Source organism: Eleutherodactylus coqui, chromosome 6, assembly GCF_035609145.1.
Source record: "Eleutherodactylus coqui strain aEleCoq1 chromosome 6, aEleCoq1.hap1, whole genome shotgun sequence".
NCBI classification, from domain to species: Eukaryota; Metazoa; Chordata; class Amphibia; order Anura; family Eleutherodactylidae; genus Eleutherodactylus; species Eleutherodactylus coqui.
The window spans coordinates 2,837,851-2,857,909 of NC_089842.1; the positions used below are offsets into that span (position 1 = coordinate 2,837,851).

The following is a 20,059-nucleotide window of genomic DNA, read 5'->3' on the forward strand; positions in this document are numbered from 1 at the left end:
GGTGGACGGAGCGTGCGGCACCTACCTTACGGCGCGCGTGCATCAAGTGGACGGATCGTGCGGCACCTACCTTACTGCGCGCGTGCATCAGGTGGACGGATCGTGCGGCACCTACCTTACTGCGCGCGTGCATCAGGTGGACGGATCGTGCGGCACCTACCTTACGGCGCGCGTGCATCAGGTGGACGGATCGTGCGGCACCTACCTTACGGCGCGCGTGCATCAGGTGGACGGAGCGTGCGGCACCTACCTTACGGCGCGTGCATCAGGTGGACGGATCGTGCGGCACCTACCTTACGGCGCGCGGCCATCATTATCTAGGACTGCGGGGGGTCGACTTTCACATCTGCTCCTGTTGTGTAACAGTCTGCTCCATCTGCGCTCCATGAACTTCTGGCTGCTCTCCCTGCATTCCAGAGCTGACAACGCCTTCCCAGCAGAACTCTGGATGCGCTCAGCCTGCAGCCGCCGCAGTGTCTGTGAGGAGCAGGAGCAGCATGGCAGACTTCACCGACCCCAGGGAGTACGAGGAGAAGTTCGACCCTCGCCTCTACCTGGAGACGTACTTCCACCTGGGGTCCGGCAGCCTCGCCGACGACTTCCTGAGGTTCGTTCTGGAAAATTTCAACAAGACGTTCAAATCAGGTAGGAAATGCAGAATTGTGACCTTCGCTTGTCGCTGCTTTCTGCGACGGCGTCCCTGCAGTGATGTCATCAGGTGATGTCATGAAGACGGGGATCGGCTCCCAATACTTGATGCAAAATATCGTATCCCATATAGACGCTCGCTCACGGCTGTGCATGCCTCATTGCTGCGGTCCGTGAATATTACGTCTGCATGGAGGATACGTGATGTCCCACTGAGCGGGGCTAAGTCTGTGTGCAGCTCTCGGCAGCTGCATGTGGAGATCCATGGCACAAATCAGGGTTTTGATGCAGGTAGCGCATCGGATTATAGGACTACGGGATCTACAGTGTGAACCGCGTGAGCGCAACCTGACCTGCGGGGCGGACTGTAAATTTGCAGCACGTTGGCTCATATTGTGGATTCTCAGGGTAGTTTTCACGAGAGAAATCTGCATAAACATCCGTCTGTACAGGGGCGTCCACAGGGGCCTACAGGAGTGATATGTCGCCATTTGTGATCGGTCAGATATCGTGCGTGAAAAGAACGTGTTTTCAATGCGTTCATTCATTTGCGCATTTCTCTTTGATCGACGGTCCCTGATTGACAAATCACAAATGTATCTTTTTCATGCTTGATCGAAGCGTCGCAACTTTTTGTAACTTTCTGCTGAGAAATAAAGAAAACCCCGGAGTGCTGATCCACCGCTCTACGTTTGTGATCTACCGTTTTGGATCCTTGGGTCCGGATTCTTCATCTGGTGGCCAAGTTTTGCCTCGCGTTTTTTCTGAATGTGCTATCTATCCATTTTTTCTACGGTCCCTGATTGACGAGTCGCTGCATCTCCACTTTATTTCGAGTGGAATAAACACATCACATCGCACGCAGGCGCCATTGTTCTATCGAAAGCATGTGCGATTCTCACACGCATGACAATTGCATGTTGCAGGGATGGGATGTGTTTTTCTTGCATCCACTTACAGCAGACATCCCAGGTCAAGGAGTGCGATGCGCCGATGACGCTGGTGTGACTGCACCTAGCATGCAGGTTTTTATGCAGATTTTGACTCGGATCTGCACCAACATTGGCAGTGGACGGTCGCCCCTGTAACGTTGGACTCACTTCACTGTATGCGCATTGTGCCTGAGAACCTGGAGCGCACCCCGCATCAGACGGTGCACAGAAGCCCACCGTGTGCGGTCCGCCCTCCACGGACCCTGAACACTGCAAGTCCTAGCCTTGTGTATGAGTAGAGATCTTGCAGACCATCGGTGTATGTGAATGGCCTCATGGGACTGTGTGCAAGCTGCCTGTCTGCCACATCATTGATTAAACATCCGCACTGCGGGCCGATTTACACGGCAGATTCCTTATGCCGCATGAAGTTTCTGTAACTTCCCTCCACTTTGCTGCTACACATCCCCTTGCAACTCTGTGGCAGTAGATAGGCGAGGTGTCTCCCCCCGGTGGCGGCGCTCAGAGGTGATTAAGGCGGGTGACTTCTGTGCGTTGTGAGACAACGCGCACGAAAATACAACCCGCTATTTTCAGTGTGTCTTTTTGCATGTGCAGCGTTTTTCGCCGTCCTCTCCCCTCACCCGCCCGCGGCGAACCGGTGGGAACGGGATTTACTGTTCGTACTATTGGAACAACACGAAATTTTCATGCACTTTTTTCAATTGCAAGATGCTGCGGCACGGCACACGGGAGCACGCGGCACACGGGAGCACGCGGCACACGGGAGCACGCGGCACACGGGAGCACGCGGCACACGGGAGCACGCGGCACACGGGAGCACGCGGCACACGGGAACATGCGACACCAGCCTATTAAACACATCAATCACCCTGAGGGAACAAGTTAAAAGCAACTGAAGTCAAGATTAGTCGGCAGCCACCCTGATGTCACCCAACCCCCACGGCCCCCGCAGAGGTACGACACGCTCAGTCAGACAGAAGGTGCAGACCTGCACAGAGTACCCCAACAGGCCCGATCCCAGAGAAGCGAGGAGGAGGGTCTGACAACCCCACGTGTATCGCTAGTGGCGTTCTGCCTCCTCGGGACGGGCCATGTCAACATGATTTTACTACGTTAACAGCATGCGATTTTTCTCACACGGTGCTGCGACGCGACGCGTTTTCCTGGTAACACGTATTGCACTGGCATACAGATCGCGGCTCTGCAAGTGTGATATTAATCGGCGTTTCTCAGACCAATATTACCGTCGCCTGCATATCGCCGTGTAAGTGCGGCCTGTGGACCAGCTGAGCGTGCCGCCGCCAGCCCCTCCGGCAACCGCTTGTATCCCGCAGGAAGGAGGGATCGACCTGCTGGAACCCGTCACGTCTGGCGCTCCGTCCCTCCAGCGGCTCGGCGGCCGTCACTGATACTTGGCTTCTGTTTCCGGACGTCTTTAGTTGCCGTTTCTCATCAGAAGGGGTCCGCAGAGACGCTCCGGGGACGGGCGGGGGGCCGCAGCCGGTGGGGGGCCTTTGCTCAGATTTAGCGGCTTGTGTTGTACGCTCACGCGTGCGTCCGTTCTGTCCGCAGGTGCCGTGAAGGGATGCACGCTGATTGACGTCGGCACGGCGCCTTCCATCTACCAACTTCTCTCCGCCTGCGAGAACTTCGATGACATCACGGTGACTTGGCACACGAAGAGAGAACTGCAGGAGCTGCAGAAGTGGCTGAACGGCGAGCCCGACGCCTTCGACTGGTCCTCCATCGTGAAACACGTCTGCGAACTAGAAGGAAACAGGTGGGTCACATCGCGGCATGTACACCGGTAGCGCTACAGCCCCGGGGGTCCTCTCACATGTTGGGCCCCCCGCACATACACAAGGCGCCATCCCCCATACAGGGATCTTCAGTGACCCGCTGCCCATGTAGGACGGGCTGAGGTTCTCTTTTACTCAGGCTTTCCGTGAGGAGGAGCCGTGTCCGCAGAGCGCGCAGATGGAGGAGCCGTGTCCGCAGACCGCGCAGATGGAGGAGCCGTGTCCGCAGACCGCGCAGATGGAGGAGGGGTGCTTCCGGCGGATTTACGGACTACTTTCGCAGTTGGACAGAAATATTGTCCGTTTGTGTTTAAGCTTGGGGACCCGCAGTAACCGGTGCCGAGCGCAGCGCATTTCACTGCTTCAATTTGAACTCAACTGAAAGGGTGAAATGTGCTGCAGATCAGCGGCAAAATGCGCCCCCAGTCCAGCATGTATGAACACGTGCAGCGAATCTGCGCCAAAATCTACAAGTCCTGACGCGGGCTTTAGTGCAGATTTTTCTGCTGTGGGCCGCCGCCGCCATGTGTGAAGATTTGGCGCATCTGCCGAAGCGGCGGGTTGGGGGTAATGGATATTGCGGGCCGGCAGTCGGCACTTTGGTTGCTCCCATGATGATCCGCCCCGTTGAATCGTAGCGTCTGCATGCACCCGCAGTAAAGAGGGAAGCGTCGCACGATGGCTGCCTCCCGCTGGGCTTCTCCTTAGGCGTGTCTTATACTACTTAACGGGGAAACCATGATCCACCTTCTGGCCTTCACTGCGCTGTTGATCCAGAGGATCCAGGTTCCCGCGGTCGGCTCACACATCGCAGCCGCCGCCGGCTGATTTCGCTGCAGCTTTCTGAAATCGCAGTAAAAAAATCTGCAGTTTTATTACATTTCTAGAAACCTGCATCAAAATTCGCAGCCGCAAAGTGGGTGCAATGATTGCTGGGACGGGGAGCGGCGCCAACGGCTGCGGAGGGATGCGGGTTGTGGATTCCAGCTGGCGATGAGCTCCAACTACGGGATACACAAACATGGAGACGTGACGGAGGAAGAGCTGCGGCACCAAAGGCACTAACGCGCTGTGGAATAGCAGAGCTGAGGTTGCTGCACATTAGAGCTCTTGGCGTTGGGGACAAGACTCAAAGCGCAGGAGAGATCGCACTGGAGACTCATCGGCTCCAAGACGCTCCACCAGACCGGCCGGCAAGGCAACAAATGCCCAGAATTCTATCTATCCTAGATGGTTATTATAAAGAGTATATAATGATCTATCAGGTGTACTTGGGGGGTAAACGTCCAACAAGCTTCAGATAGGATGGTCGGACCCTCTAATGTATCCAGTATAGTCGGCATCATACTAGTATCCCAAACTAGAAGTATAGGAGCTTCGCTCTACTGGGCAGTCCTAGAGTCGCCTAGATAGGATGTACTACAACTCTCAGCAGTCCCTGCAGCTAAAGGATCAACACGGCCCCCCAACATGTTTCACTACAAGCATCTTCATGGGAAGGGGGCCGCATATAGCGCCACGTTGGGATACTAGCATCATACCGACTACCATATTACAGGGTCTGACCATCCTATGTGGAGCTTGTTGGACACCGGGGCTCCCGGCGGCCGATAGATCATTATAATAACGACCGGCATTGTCTGCTTGGACGGACAGATGTCTGGGCACTGGTTGCCTTGCCGGCAGGTCTGGTGGGGTGTGTTGGCGCCCCGTCTCTCCAGGGGTCCTCTCTCCTTCGTGTTGTGTCACATCCGGCTCCACAACCCATGAAAGGTAATGTCTAGAATAATAGTGGATGTGACCCGGAGCGACCTCAGGGGAAATCATTAACTTCATTGCCCAACGTGAAGCCTTTGACTCTCCGACTAGATACGCGGCGGCGCGGGAATCTGATTAGAGAATGTTGTAAACAGTCGTTGCATCAGATGTGACCTCGGCCGGACTTGTGCAAGAGGCAATAATAAGTTCTATCCGTGACTTTGTAGTTTGTGGTAACATCAGGCTGCCGGACTCTGGACCCACCGAGGCAAAAACCGAGTGCACTTCACCCAAACCATACTGCAGGGGCGCTACTTACACCGTCACTCAACGAGGGGCCATAGATGGCGGCAAATCCAAGGGCAAGAATGTATCAAGTGGAGACCACAAGGCTCTGTCCTGGGCCCAGTGTTGGGCAACATTGTTATAAATGATCTGGAGGAGGGAATTGTGAGAAACTGATCAAACTAACGACACAAAGCTAGGAGGGAGAGGATTCAGAAAGATCTAGAAAAGCTTGCACAGTGGTCGGCGACTAACAGAATGGTGTTTAACAAGGAGAAATGCAAAGTCCTACAGCTGAGCAAGAAAAATGAAGAAGATACATACAGAATGGGAGGAATTGGGCTAAGCAGCAGCACATGTGAAAAAGACTTGGCTATACTAATAGATCCCAGACTGGGAATGTTTGCAGAAGGCTGAGAGGAGACTTAAAGGGGCGGTTCGTCCACACATGGGGATGTGTGTTTATAATAATGCTGCTTCCCTTTCACTGTGCTGGTCACACACGGCATACAGGGGCCCAACATGGCAGCAGATCAGCTGGAAGGTCCGTCTCTTACTTTGTAATCTGGTGTTGAAAGCAGAATTCAAAGATGGCACCATTTTCTGCAATCCCACAATGCCCTGCCCACCCCCCCTCTCTTCGTGTGTGCTCCTGATGACGGCAGGACGCACAGCTCTGAGGCCCCGCCCAGCTCATTGACATAAATGTCGGTCTCTCCTGGCCCCGCCCCCTCTAAGTTCACTCTAAAGTACGGAACGTTCTCCTCCTGTAGAGTGAACTTGGAGGAGCGGGGCCAGGTGAGTATTAGTTCAATGGAGGTGGATCAGATATGATACAGCAGCTCTGCAGACGTATCACACATCACTGGCTTAGATACGTCTGCAAAGCTGCTGTATCTTAGCAGATCCTGTGGAATACGTCCACTCAGCAGATGTATCTAAGCCGATCATGGGTTAGATACATCAGCTTGGCAGACAGCATCACACATGATAGTTGCCCCAGCACAAATGGTGACCCCCAACAGTTGCCCCAGCACAAATGGTGACCCCCAGTAGTTCTCCCAGCAGTAATAGTCCCCCACACCCCACTTATCCTTCAGCTGAGGGCAGTCGGCCGGTGGACACTGCTGTTCGGTTTCAGCTCTGGACTGTCGGCAGAATTGACTGACCTGTGCATGTGCGTCGGAGGAGACGTGCGTTCCCTGACCAGCGCTACTGCGCCTGCGTGACAAATGAAGAGAAGTGACTGCTGGATTTGTCGTATCTAAGGACGATGGAGGAGTAAGCAAATGGGGAGGGGGGGGGGCACCAGTTCAGGTACGCTTATATCTTCTGTATGGTCATTTACAAAGCACACACTTTGTAATAAAGTGCTTTGTAAAGGCCATACAGAAATGTATAGACCACATGTCACGGTCGGACATAGTAACATAGTATGTAAGGCCGAATGAAGACAATGTCCATCTAGTCCAGCCTGTTTATCCTCCTGTGTTGTTGATCCAGAGGAAGGCAAAAAACCCCAAGAGGCAGGAGCCAATAGCCCTTTTGGGGAAAAAATTCCTTCCTGACTCCCTAATGGCAATCAGACTGTTCCCTGGATCAACCCCTAATAGTTCCTACCTGCCTGTATACCCGGATTAACAATTAACCTAAGATTTATATCCTGTAACATCATAGAAAGACATCTAGTCCCTCTTAACCTCCTCTATGGATCCTGCCATCACCACGTCCTCAGGCAGAGAGTTCCACAGTCTCACTGCTCTTACAGTAAAGAACCCCCTTCTATGCTGGTGATGAAACCTGCTTTCCTCTAGACGTAGCGGATGCCCTCTTGTTACCGTCGCAGTCCTGGGTATATACAGATCATGGCAGAGATCCTTGTATTGTCCCCTCATGTACTTATACATCGTTATTTGGTCGCCCCTTAGCCGTCTGTTTTCCGGGGTGAATAATCCCAGTTTTGGTGCCTCTCTGGGTATTCCAGTCCCTTCATTCCATGTATTAGTTTAGTCGCTCTTCTTTGAACCCCTCCAGCACTGTAACATCCTTCCTGAGCCCCGGTGACCAGAACTGTACGCAGTATTCCATGTGGGGCCTGACAAGTGCCTTATATAGTGGGAGGATAATGTTCTCGTCCCTCGCCCCTATACCTCTTTTACTGCACCCCAAGACTCTATTAGCTTTTGCAGCAGCTGACTGGCATTGATTGCTCCAGTTTAGTCTACAGCCCACTAGTACCACCAGGTCTTTTCCCTAGCAGTACCCCATTTAGTGTATATTGGTGACATCCGTTCCTCCTGCCCATGTGCAGAACCTTACATTTATCCACATTGACCTTCATTCACCATTTCCCCCCCCCCCCCCCCAAGCCCCCGGCTTATCTCGGTCCGTTTGTAGCCGCACATTGTCCTCCGTTGTATTGATTATATTGTATAATTTTGTATCGTCTGCAAATATTGATATGTTACTGTGCAGCCCCTCTATCAGATCATTGGTAAATATATTATACAGAATGGGGCCCAATACTGAACCCTGTGGCCCCCACTAGTCACGGGGGCCCAATCAGAGTATGAACCATTTATTACCCCCCTCTGCTTTCTATCTCTGAGCCAGTTCTTTACCCACTTACACACGTTTTCACCCAATCCGAGCTTCTCATTTTATATATCAGCCTATTATGTGGCACGGTGTCAGATGCTTTAGAGAAGTCCAGATATACGAGATCAATAGATTCTCCCAGGTCCAGCCTAGAGCTTACTTCATGGTAGAAGCTGATCAGATTGGTCTGAGATGATCGACCCCTCATGAACCCATGCTGGTGAGGAGTTATTCCCTTATTCTCCTTAAGGTACTCATCGATGGCGTCTCTCAGAAACCCCTCGAAAATTTTTCCTGTTACTGAAGTGAGACTTACCGGCCTGTAGTTACCAGGCTCACTTTTTTGGTCCCCTTTTTGTAAATTAGAACCAAGTTGGCAATGCGCCAATCCAGTGGTACAATCCCGGTCTTGATAGTATCCACAAATATTAGATATAGCGGCCTAGCTATCACATCACTTAGTTCCCTTAGTATCCTTGGGTGTATTCCATTTGGGCCCGGCGATTTATTGATTTTAATCTTCTTTAACCGGTTCCGCACTTGCTCTTGCAATAGGTATGACATTTTGTGAGGGGTTCATTTTATTCCCCTGCATCTCATGGGGCATTTCCTTTTCGTTTGTGAATACGCTTGAAAAGAAACTATTTAATACATTTGCCTTCCTTCCATCATCTTCAATGATTTCTCCTGCATTATTTGTTAAAGGGCCAGCGCTCTCCCTGCAAATCCTTTTGCTGTTAATATAGTTGAAAAATAGTTTCGGGTTGTTTTTGCTCTCTTTGGTGATCCGTCTTTCTGCCTCCTCCTTGGCAATTTTGATCTTTTCTTTACATATTTTGTTTTTTTCCCTGTATGATTTTAGCTCTTCTTCGCTGCCTTCTTGCTTTAGTAGTTTGAACGCTTTCTTTTTTTCGTTTATTGCCCCTCTTACCGTCTTGTTGAACCACATTGGTTTCCTTTTACTTGTTGTTCTTGTATTTTTAAAGTGAATGAGCTGCTCACATGAGGTGATTTAGGATCCTTTTAAACTCCTCCCATTTGTCCACTGTACTGATATTTTTGAGGATGTTGTCCCAATTAATGTTACCGATAGTAGATCTAAGCTGATCAGACTTTGCTTTACTAAAGTTTAGTTTCTTTGTCGCTCCCTGATGAGGCTTCTTATTGAATGACAGCAGGAAATTAATTATATTGTGGTCACTGTTCCCCAAGTGCCCCTCAACCTGCACCCCCATTATTCGGTCCGGTTTGTTAGTACTAAGTCCAGAATGGCCCTCCCTCTCGCTGGTTCCCGCACAAGTTAGATAAGTTCTTCAGAGTAATTAAAGATAATTACCTTATCACCCCTATGAGATTTGGAGGTTTCGTTTTCCCATGTTATACCTTGGTAATTAAAGCCCCCCATGATAATTACTTCATTGCGGTTTGATACCTCTTCTATCTGCCTTAGTAGTAAGGTTTCAATGTCTTCTGCTACTTTTGGTGCTCTATAGAAGACCCCTATCAGGATTTTATTTTTTTTTTCTCCCTTTATTTCCACCCACAGAGATTCCACCTGTTCATCTCCTGCCCCTATATCCTCCTGTAGCCTCGGCATTAAGTACGGTTTAACGTACAGACATACCCCTCCCCCTTTCTGGTTCCTATGGTCTCTTCTAAAGAGATTGTAACCCTGTAAATTCGCCGCCCAATCACACTTATCATCAAGCCATGTTTCCGTTATGCCTACTGTATCATAGTTTTCATCAGTCATTTTCATTTAAACTCACCCACTTTACCGATCAGACTTCTTGCATTCGTGGTCATACAATTTATACGGTGGTTGTTCTTTAAATTCGTTTTGTTGCTAATGGTACTATTGGCTGATCTAACTGTACTAACCCCACCCCCTGCTTGACCCCCACTCCCCTTGCTTAGACCCGGGTCGCTAGCTACACTGGCTACCCCACTATTTCCCCCCCCCCCCCCCCCCGGTCCCTTGTTTAAACACTCCTCCAGCCTTCTAGCCATCTTCTCCCCCAGCACAGCTGCCCCCTCCCCATTAAGATGCAGCCCGTCCCTACGGTAGAGCCTGTAGCTGACAGCAAAGTCAGCCCAGTTCTCCAGGAACCCAAATCCCTCCTCCCAACACCAACTTCGGAGCCACTTGTTTACCTCCCTAAGATCCTGCTGCCTTTTTAGTGTGGCTTTAGGTGCAGGTAGTATTTCCGAGAAAACTAACCTGGAGGTCCTCGCCCTAAGCTTGGATCCTAAGTCCCAGAAATAATTTTTGAGGGCCCTCCATTGACCTCTAACTTGTTCAATGGTGCCAATGTGCACCATGCCCGCTGGATCCTCACCAGCCCCTCCCAGTAACCTGTCAATCCGATCCGCGATGTGTCGAACTCAAGCGCCAAGAAGACAACACACCGTTTGACAATCCCAGGCTTTATGGCAGATTGCCCTCTGTCCCCCTAATAATTGAGTCCCCCACCACTAGGACCTGTCTAGCCTGCCCTGCGCTCCCCGTCCCCATTTCACTGGCGCAGTCATCTCCCTGGCATTCAGAGGGCGTGTCGTGCTGCAGCGGTGCTGGCTCTGTAATGGCATACCCCTCATCTGCCAACGTTGGAGACTTGTTGGGTTGTGCCAGTTCAGGACCAGCCTCCCTGGTTCTCTTCCCTCTACCCCTCCTCCTATATGTCACCCAGCTTCTTGCCTGCTCCACCTGCTCTTCCGTACTACCGTCCGCCCCCGCCTCTACCCCAGCGAGTGCCTGCTCAGTGAGCACCAAACTCCTTTCCATGATGTCAATGGTTCTCAGTGTTGCCAGTCGCTCATTTAGATGCAGGATTTCGGTTTCTAAATGTGCGAAGTGCACGCATCTTGTACAACAGTCTGCACCCTCGATCGGCTCATCAAGGACCGCATACATTGCACAAGTAGCACACCGGACTGCCAGACATGGAGCTCATCCTAATGGGGATCTACAATTAAATTACGGAAGTAGTGAAGATAGACTTGCTCACACGCTGCCGCCTCTGCGCAGCCGCTCACACCCCCCCCCCCCCACACACACACACTTAGATTCACACACACAGGAGATACTTATCGGCTCCTGTTGCAGCTCCTCTGCAGTTCTGATGACGTCACCTGCTCTCCCGGCGGCCGCACTCTCTGCCCTCCTGCCGCTCCAGGACCTGCTGCTCCGCTCCGCTTCTGCCCGCTGGATCTGCAGCGGACAATCCTTCTACTGCGCTCCCTCGGACTTCTGGTGGCCTCCGGGCGTCGGTATCGGCTCCTGCGCCGCGCCGGTCTCCCCTTCTGCCCCCGCTCCTGTTTCTGCCTTGTCGCGCTGCTACTGGCGTCTGATGTCACATTCAGGTATGCAGAGCACTAGGGATCCCAGCACTTCCATCCCCCAGCTATCGGACAACCCTTTTACCAGCTGCCTACAAATATCTGAAGGGCTGTCACCATGCAGAGCGATCAGCCCTATTCTCATCTGCACAAGACTAGAAGCAATGGGATGAAACTGAAAGGGAGGAGACACAGATTAGATACCCTGTTTTCCTGAAAATAAGCCCTAGCATGATTTTTTTTTTGGATTTTTGAGGACTCTTGAACTATTAGCCCTACTCCAAAATTAAGCCTTAGTTACAGTTAATTAAAAAAAAGTACATTTAAATAGTGTCCAGGCCGCCATACAAGTAAAGTGAAATCTTTTGGCGCAAAAAATTAATATAAGACACTGTCTTATTTTTGGGAAAACGGTATTGGACGGTGAGGGGGATCAATGAGTGGAACTGGTTGCCATGGGAGGTGGTAAGTTCTCCTCCAATGGTAGTGTACAAACAATGGCTGGATAGACATCTGCCTGGGATGATTTAGTGATCCTGCACTGAGCAGGGGGTCTGACCTGATGACCCCGGAGGACCCGATGACCCGGAGGACCCGATGACCCGGAGGACCCTTCCAACTCTACCAGTCTATGATTCATACAGGTTCTGTATCGTATCCTTCAGCATTTCACTCCACATTTTCTGTAACTTGGCCTCTGGATCGTGTAAGCTCGTAGATTGTGAACGTTGGCGTCCCAGATGGTCCCGGACATGATCTATGGGACGCGTCTGACATCACTTCCGGTCACTTCCATAACTCACAGGCATAGAAGAGCTAACCGGACCCTTCATCACCGGCCTTGTGTTGGCATCTGTTCTTACGTTAGGACTCTACATGACAGATGCACAATGCTTCCTTTTTTACATGGCACAGCGCCAATCCTCACCACTAACTGCTCTATTCATCCCCTCAGTAGCAACTACTGCTGGGTCAAGACTGTAACATGAGGGGTCAACATGGCCGCCTTCGTCAGCATTGCTGTTAGTGTGCAGCCAGCTCTGTAAGTGGTGGAACAGGAGACCGCAGGGACATCAGGGACTGCTGCTCCACCAATCACTGCGGTACTGTACAAGAGAGGTCATCTACCGGCTGGTGTGCGGACAATGTCCGTGGTCTCCCCCACCCCAAAGATGCTGGGAAGAGGGGGTTACAAAATTATTACCTGATGCCGCCCCACACAGGGTGCCGCCCTAGGCAGTGGAATCCCAGTGCCTCCTGGGAATCGGGTTCTTCGGTTTCTGCATTTAGATACAAGTAAATGATCCTGCCTGGTCCTGATGCGGACCGTGTGTAAGTCTCCTCAGTATGTCTGCTGCTCTACACCGCAGTCTGTCGCGGCTTCATCGTCTCTCTTCTAATAGAAGCCTCCGCTTGTGTCACTGAAGGTCCAGTAGAGCCAAGAAAGACTTGTGTTTTCCCTTTCTTTTGCAGGATGAGCCCGAAGGAGAAGGAGGAGAAGCTGAGAGGAAAAATAAAGCAAGTTTTGATGTGTGACGTCAGTAAGACGAATCCATTGGCCCCTCATGAAGGGCCCAACGCTGACTGCCTTCTTACCACCGTCTGCCTGGAGGCCGCTTGCAGGAGTTATGAATCCTACGGGACGGCGCTGAAGAATCTTTCCAATCTTCTGAAGCCGAAGGGACACTTGCTAATGGCGGGGGACCTGGGGGCCAATTACTACGAGGTCGGTCCCAATAAAGTTTTCTCTCTGCCAGTTAATGAGAAGTTTCTGAAGGAGGTCATCAGTGGAAGCGGCTACGAGCTCGTCCAGCTGGTGTCCTTCGGGAAGCCAGAAGATGCCGACTTCGGCTCCTCCGACTATGAGGGATTTTACTTTGTGCATGCTCAGAAAATATAAGCGTTTCATCTCCGTGTAAAAAGCGTTAATCTAGTGAAATTGTATCTGACCGCAAGCGGAGCGCGGATTAAAGGCGTTTCTATATAACGATACATATGTATGTCGCGTCGTCTTTTGTCAGGGCGCACCGTCTTAAAGGGGTCGGTCATAAAAAAATATCAATACTTCCCTATACCTCCCCAGGCAGTCGACTTACGGCACCTTCTCCTCCCCGATCTTCTCCTGCAGGCCCACCGGCTACCTCACCTCCAGCCAGCTGATTCTTCGTCTTCCGGTGATGAAGCGTCTATTAGCTGCAGCCTTCTTCCTGCAGTCAATGTACGCAACACAAGAAGACTGCCGGAGAAGAAGAATCATCAGGTCGGCCCGCTGTGAGGTGACCTGGGGACTGCAGGAGCTAATGCTCTGGTTGGTTAATGGAGCGCCACATCAGCCAATGAGAGCTGGCACTTAACCAATTACAGCCATTCATTGAATGACATCATTGAATGGCTGTGATTGGTTAATCCAGCGCCGACTTTCATTGGCTGATGAGCGTTGGAGACCAGTGCGAGTGCCCCGAAGGGGGTGTGTGTGTGTGTTTGCCTTGGTCTTAGATCCGGACCATACCGGGCTCCTGCAAACCTTCTACTCACTGTATTTTACAGTTATTTTCCTCGGGGGAACCAGAGTGTTTTCTTACAATCCCCGGTGTGAGTGCTGCGGTTGTGCCTTCTTTTCCGTGCGTGTGCGTGTGCGTGTGTGTGTGTGTGTGTGTCTCAGGTGCAAAAGTTCAGCTCGGGTCCCCCCACACCTGTACCTGCATACAGCTGCCAAACATACATGACTGAGCCCCTGGGCATCGGCTCTCCAGCATGACTCATGTTCTGGACCACGTGAATATTCGCTTGTTGCCCCGCAGGCCGGATTTATGGGTTTTGTTGCATTTTTTAACTAAAATTTAAAACCATCAGATCTGCATCCGGTATTCAGTAACCGCGTGTCGATCCAAACACATGCAGTTGGCTTAAAGACACAGGCAGGTGAGAAGCATCTTTAAATTGTGTAAAGTGTGCAATTATATAGGAAATACTCAGGTTATACCAGCATGGGGGATGAATAACGTATAACAGCTTAAGGCCTTATTCACACGATATACCAGCATGCTCCATATCACTATATACAGGAGATGTATAACTTATACCAGCTGTACATATATAATTATATACAGGAGATACCCAGGTTATACCAGCATGCTTCATATCACTATATACAGGGAGATGTATAACTTATACCAGCTGTACATATATAATTATATACAGGAGATACCCAGGTTATACCAGCATGCTCCATATCACTATATACAGGGGGATGTATACCTTATACCAGCTGTACATATATAATTATATACAGGAGATACCCAGGTTATACCAGCATGCTTCATATCACTATATACAGGGAGATGTATAACTTATACCAGCTGTACATATATAATTATATACAGGAGATACCCAGGTTATACCAGCATGCTTCATATCACTATATACAGGGAGATGTATAACTTATACCAGCTGTACATATATAATTACATACAGGAGATACTCAGGTTATACCAGCTGTACATATATAATTATATACAGGAGATACCCAGGTTATACCAGCATGCTCCATATCACTATATACAGGATGTATAACTTATACCAGCTGTACATATATAATTATATACCGGAGATACCCAGGTTATACCAGCATGCTCCATATCACTATATACAGGAGATGTATAACTTATACCAGTTGTACATATATAATTATATACAGGAGATACCCAGGTTATACCAGCATGCTCCATATCACTGTATACAGGAGATGTATAACTTACACCAGCTGTACATCTATAATTATATACAGGATATACCCAGGTTATACCAGCATGCTCCATATCACTATATATTGGATGTATAACTTGTACCAGCTATACATATATAATTATATACAGGAGATACCCAGGTTATACCAGCATGTTCCATATCACTATATACAGGAGATGTATATCTTATAGCAGCTGTACATATATAATTATATACAGGAAATACCCAGGTTTTACCAGCATGTTCCATATCACTATATACAGGGAGATGTATAACTTATACCAGCTGCACATATATAATTATATACAGGATATACCCAGGTTATACCAGCATGCTCCATATCACTATATACAGGGAGATGTATAACTTATACCAGCTGTACATGTACAATTATATACAGGAAATACCTGGCTGATACCAGTGTGCTCAATATCAGTATATACAGGATGGTTAACTTATACTAGCTGTACACAAACAATTATATACAGGAGATACCCAGGTTATACCAGCATGCTCCATATCACTATATACAGGAGATAGCTATGTTTTACCAGCATGCTCCATATCACTGTATACAGGATGTATAAATTATACCAAGAGTACATATATAATTATACACAGGAGATACACAGGTTATACCAGCATGCTCCATATCACTATACACAGGATACAAGCCTCATGTGGTGGTGAGTGTAAGCTCTCGCTCACGACCTGAAAGTTGCAAGTTCAATCCCCGCTTTGTTCAGGTAGCCAGCTTTAGGTCGACTCAGATTTCCATCCTTCTGAGGTCTGTAAAATGAGTACCCAGCTTGGTGGGGGATAATAAATAAAAATTGCCTGGAAGCCCTGCGGAATAAGTTGGCGCTATACAAATAACAAGATTTATTTTTTATAACTTATACCAACTGTACATATTTAATTATATACAGGAGATACCCGGGTTATACCAGCATGCTCCATATAACTATATACAGGGAGATGTATAACCTATACCAGCCGTACATATTTAATTATATACAGGAGATACCCAGGTTATACCAGCATGCTCCATATCACTATATACAGGATGTATAACACACCAGCTGTACATATATAATTATATACAGGAGATACCCAGGTTATACCTGCATGCTCCATATCACTATATACAGGGAGATGTATAACTTATACCAGCTGTACATATTTAATTATATACTGGAGATCCCCAGGTTACACCAGCATACTCCATATCACTATATACAGGATATACCCAGGTTATACCAGCATGCTCCATATCACTACATACAGGAGATGTATAACTTATATTAGCTGTACATACATAATATATACAGGAGATACCCAGGTTATACCAGCATGCTCCATATCACTATATACAGGGATATATATATATATAGCTTATACCAGCTGTACATATATAATTATATACAGGAGATACCCAGGTTATACCAGCATGCTCCATATCCCTATATACAGGAGATGTATAACCTATACCAGCCATACATATTTAATTATATACAGGAGATACCCAGGTTATACCAGCATGCTCCATATCACTATATACAGGGAGATGTATAACTTATACCAGCTGTACATATATAATTATATACAGGAGATACCCAGGTTATAGCTGCATGCTCCATATCACTATATACAGGAGATGTATAAATGATATCAACTGTACATATATAATTATATACAGGAGATACACAGGTTATACCAGCATGCTCCATATCACTATATACAGGGGATGTGTAACTTATACCAGCTTTACATATACAATTATATACAGGAGATCCCCAGGTTATACCAGCATGGTCCAAATCACTATATACAGGGAGATGTATAACTTATACCAGCTGTGCATATATAATTATATAAAGGAGATACCCAGGTTGTACCAGCATGCTCCATATCACTATATACAGGAATATATATAGCTTATACCAGCTGTACATATATAATTATATAGATGAGATACCCAGGTTGTACCATCATTGTACATATCAATACATATACAGGAGATACGTTTCGGCCAGTCACATGCTGTGGTCTTTATCAAGCCAATGAGACAAGTGCACATACAACTCCTTATAAACAATAAGGCACACCCACTTCCACAAGTGAAATATTTTTCATTGCATTCTGTTGCGGCTTTTGTGATTGGTAGTTAATAACACGTGCGGTGGGTTTTACATTTTTTCTTTTTTTTCCTTCTCCTTTTGCCCCCCCTTTTCACTTTTTTTCCCCCCTTTTTTTACTCCCCACCCCCTTTCCCTTTTCCCTTCTTTTTTTCCCCCTTCTTCCCCTTCCCCCCTCTCCACCCTCCTTCCCCCACCCCACTTTCCATCCTTTTTTTCTTTCTGTTCCCCTTTTTCTTTCTCTGTTTCTTTCTTTTCTTCTTTTTCATTCTTCCCCTTCTTTTTTTGTTTTTCGTTCCCCATTTTTCTCTTTTTTTTTCTTCTTCTTTTTTTCCTTATTCTGCCCCTTTTTTCCTTTTCCTTTTTTCTTTCTTCCCCCTTTTTTGTTTTTTCTTTTACTATGCAATCATGACAGGAAGCGATGCGCATGCGCTGGCGGATGCCGGTTGCTATGACAATCACATGTCAGTGCCGACCGAGCGGACCAGCCTGCTGCGCATGCGCGCTATACATTCTATTCGGGGAGGACTCTCCCTGACTATACACATGTATACAGGAGAAGTCGCGGGAGTCCTGGAGACTCCTGCGCAGGCGCAGTAACATCTGACAGATGCTGAGACATACAGGAGCTGACAGAGAGGGTCTACCTGGCAATCCGTATGGGAGTTGCATACACCTGAAGCCCGATCCCACCAATGGACAGGTCTGTTTTAAGTATTGTATGAGTAGTTGCTCATGTGTTTTGTATTGTATGAGTAGTTGCTCATGTGTTTTGTATTGTCTGTTTTCACTGGTGGAAGGGGTGTGCCTTATTGCTTATAAGGAGTTGTATGTGCACTTGTCTCATTGGCTTGATAAAGATCACAGCATGTGACTGGCCGAAACGTTGTTTTCATGCTCTGGGCAAAATAAAGTTTTTTTGCATAAAAGAATCTCCCCGGGTGCTGCTCCATCCCTACTATATTTGGTTTACACTTATCTGGCGGTTTGGATCCAGGACCGGAACCAGGAGCGTGCACACTTCTCCCTGAACATTTCCTACCTAGCAGGAAGTAGAGGTACGGCGTGTGCTGTGGTCAACTTATCTATACGAACTGTTCATAATATGGATCCAGGACAACGGGCCCCGCTTGAAGGAACGGGTCTTGCAATACGGCCAGCTATTGGGGAATCTGGCCAGCCCAGAATGTTTGCATATACAAATGATGATGCTGCCCGCATTATAGCGGGATCGGAAAGAGAGGATGCATTTTTCAGCACACCTGATGTCAAGACATATTTACGCAAGTATGAAAGCATGAACAAGCATTTGATTTCCTTGAAATTACATTCTATCACATTACGTGAATATTAAAGGTGAGGTTGAGTCCACAAAACGGAGTAAATGGACACGCGATGAACATGACTACCAGTCGGGTTGCGTTTTCAGCTGGCAGAGAAGTAGAGATATTCAGCAAGGTCACCCGACTCCGAAGAGAAACCCCCAAAGGAGACCCCGGTGGGGGAGACCAAGATTTGGGTGGTCTTCGGCAGGTTCGGATTCAGCAGACGAGGGAGCCCCGCGGAGTGCGGGAGGCAACTCTTCTTCCTCTTCTTTTTAGGAGAAAGACCACCAAGGAATCCCAATACACACCGCCGGCCAAGAGAGGACGCAGGCGTGAGGGAAGGAAGCCGATCCAGGAAAAGGCACACGGAGGATCCAGACCCGGTCGAACACCGCGATGAGGAGGTGACGGACACATCCGTTGTGAACATTTCGTTTAAGGTACTGTCTGCAAATTCAGGCGCTTGCCAAGGGGCTGTCTTTCGTACCCACCCCCAATATTGATTGGTTTCAACTGGATGTCGATTGTTGCCGGTTTTTCAGGAGACTAAAATTAAGGATGCATTTTGGTGAATATTCTACCAACGACAATGTAACTCTGTTGAGGCACAACCCCAGTCTTTGGAGAGATTCACATCAACAGGGACTGGCCTGCGCAATAGTAGTAGGTTTCAGCCCCCCAACACTGACTACTCTATTGATACGTTCACTAGGTTGGTCAACCATGACATCTCCCAACTAAGAGCTCGACACTTTGCACATAAAGGTAGAAGAAATATGAATATGGTAGAATTACGTGAGGTCAGAGCAAAGATGAGAAGCTAACAATTCGGTTGGCCGACAAGGGTGGGGCGATAGTAATCATGGACATGTCCTATTATCAGGAAGAAATTATGACACAACTGAATGATAACGATGTCCATGAACTATTGGCCTGTAACCCCACCGGACAGTCTAAGGACGAATTGAGGGTCGTATTGGAGGATGCATTGTCTTTGGGTTTGATTGATAAACATCTGTTTGAGTTTCTTTTGCCAACACACCCGATAATGGCACATCTTTACACTTTGCCTAAGATACATAAGAACTTAGAACGTCCACCGGGTCGCCCCATTGTATCGGGGAGGCGTTCATTATACAATAATGTTTCCTGCTTTTTAGACAGTGTTGAGCCAATTTGCTATGACGGCAAGGTCCTACATCAAGGATACCTCGGATTTTTTGGTAAAATTACAACAGCTCACCATTGATGATAACGTGATTCTTGGTTCCTTTGATGTTTCCTCCCTCTACACCATAATCCCGCATGAGCGGGGTATTACGGCGGTAGGACATTACCTCTCCAGTTCAAATTTGACAAACGGTTGTGTTGAGTTCATACTTACCTTGTTATCTCTTGTTCTTTCAAACAATTTCTTCATGTACAGAGACCAATATTTCAGACAAAAGAGAGGGACCGCGATGGGG

General features: G+C 48.4%; 1 protein-coding gene across 1 annotated transcript; it reads left to right on the plus strand.

Moving 5' to 3' along the window:
* The first annotated feature begins 374 nt into the window (after positions 1 to 374).
* On the plus strand, positions 375 to 13,375 carry LOC136631753 (nicotinamide N-methyltransferase-like). The gene is made up of 3 exons (XM_066606072.1): positions 375 to 645; positions 3,177 to 3,384; positions 12,857 to 13,375. The coding sequence occupies exons 1-3, from the start codon at positions 498 to 500 to the stop codon at positions 13,281 to 13,283; spliced, it is 783 nt and encodes a 260-aa protein (XP_066462169.1). The 5' UTR covers positions 375 to 497; the 3' UTR covers positions 13,284 to 13,375.
* The last annotated feature ends 6,684 nt before the right edge of the window (positions 13,376 to 20,059 follow it).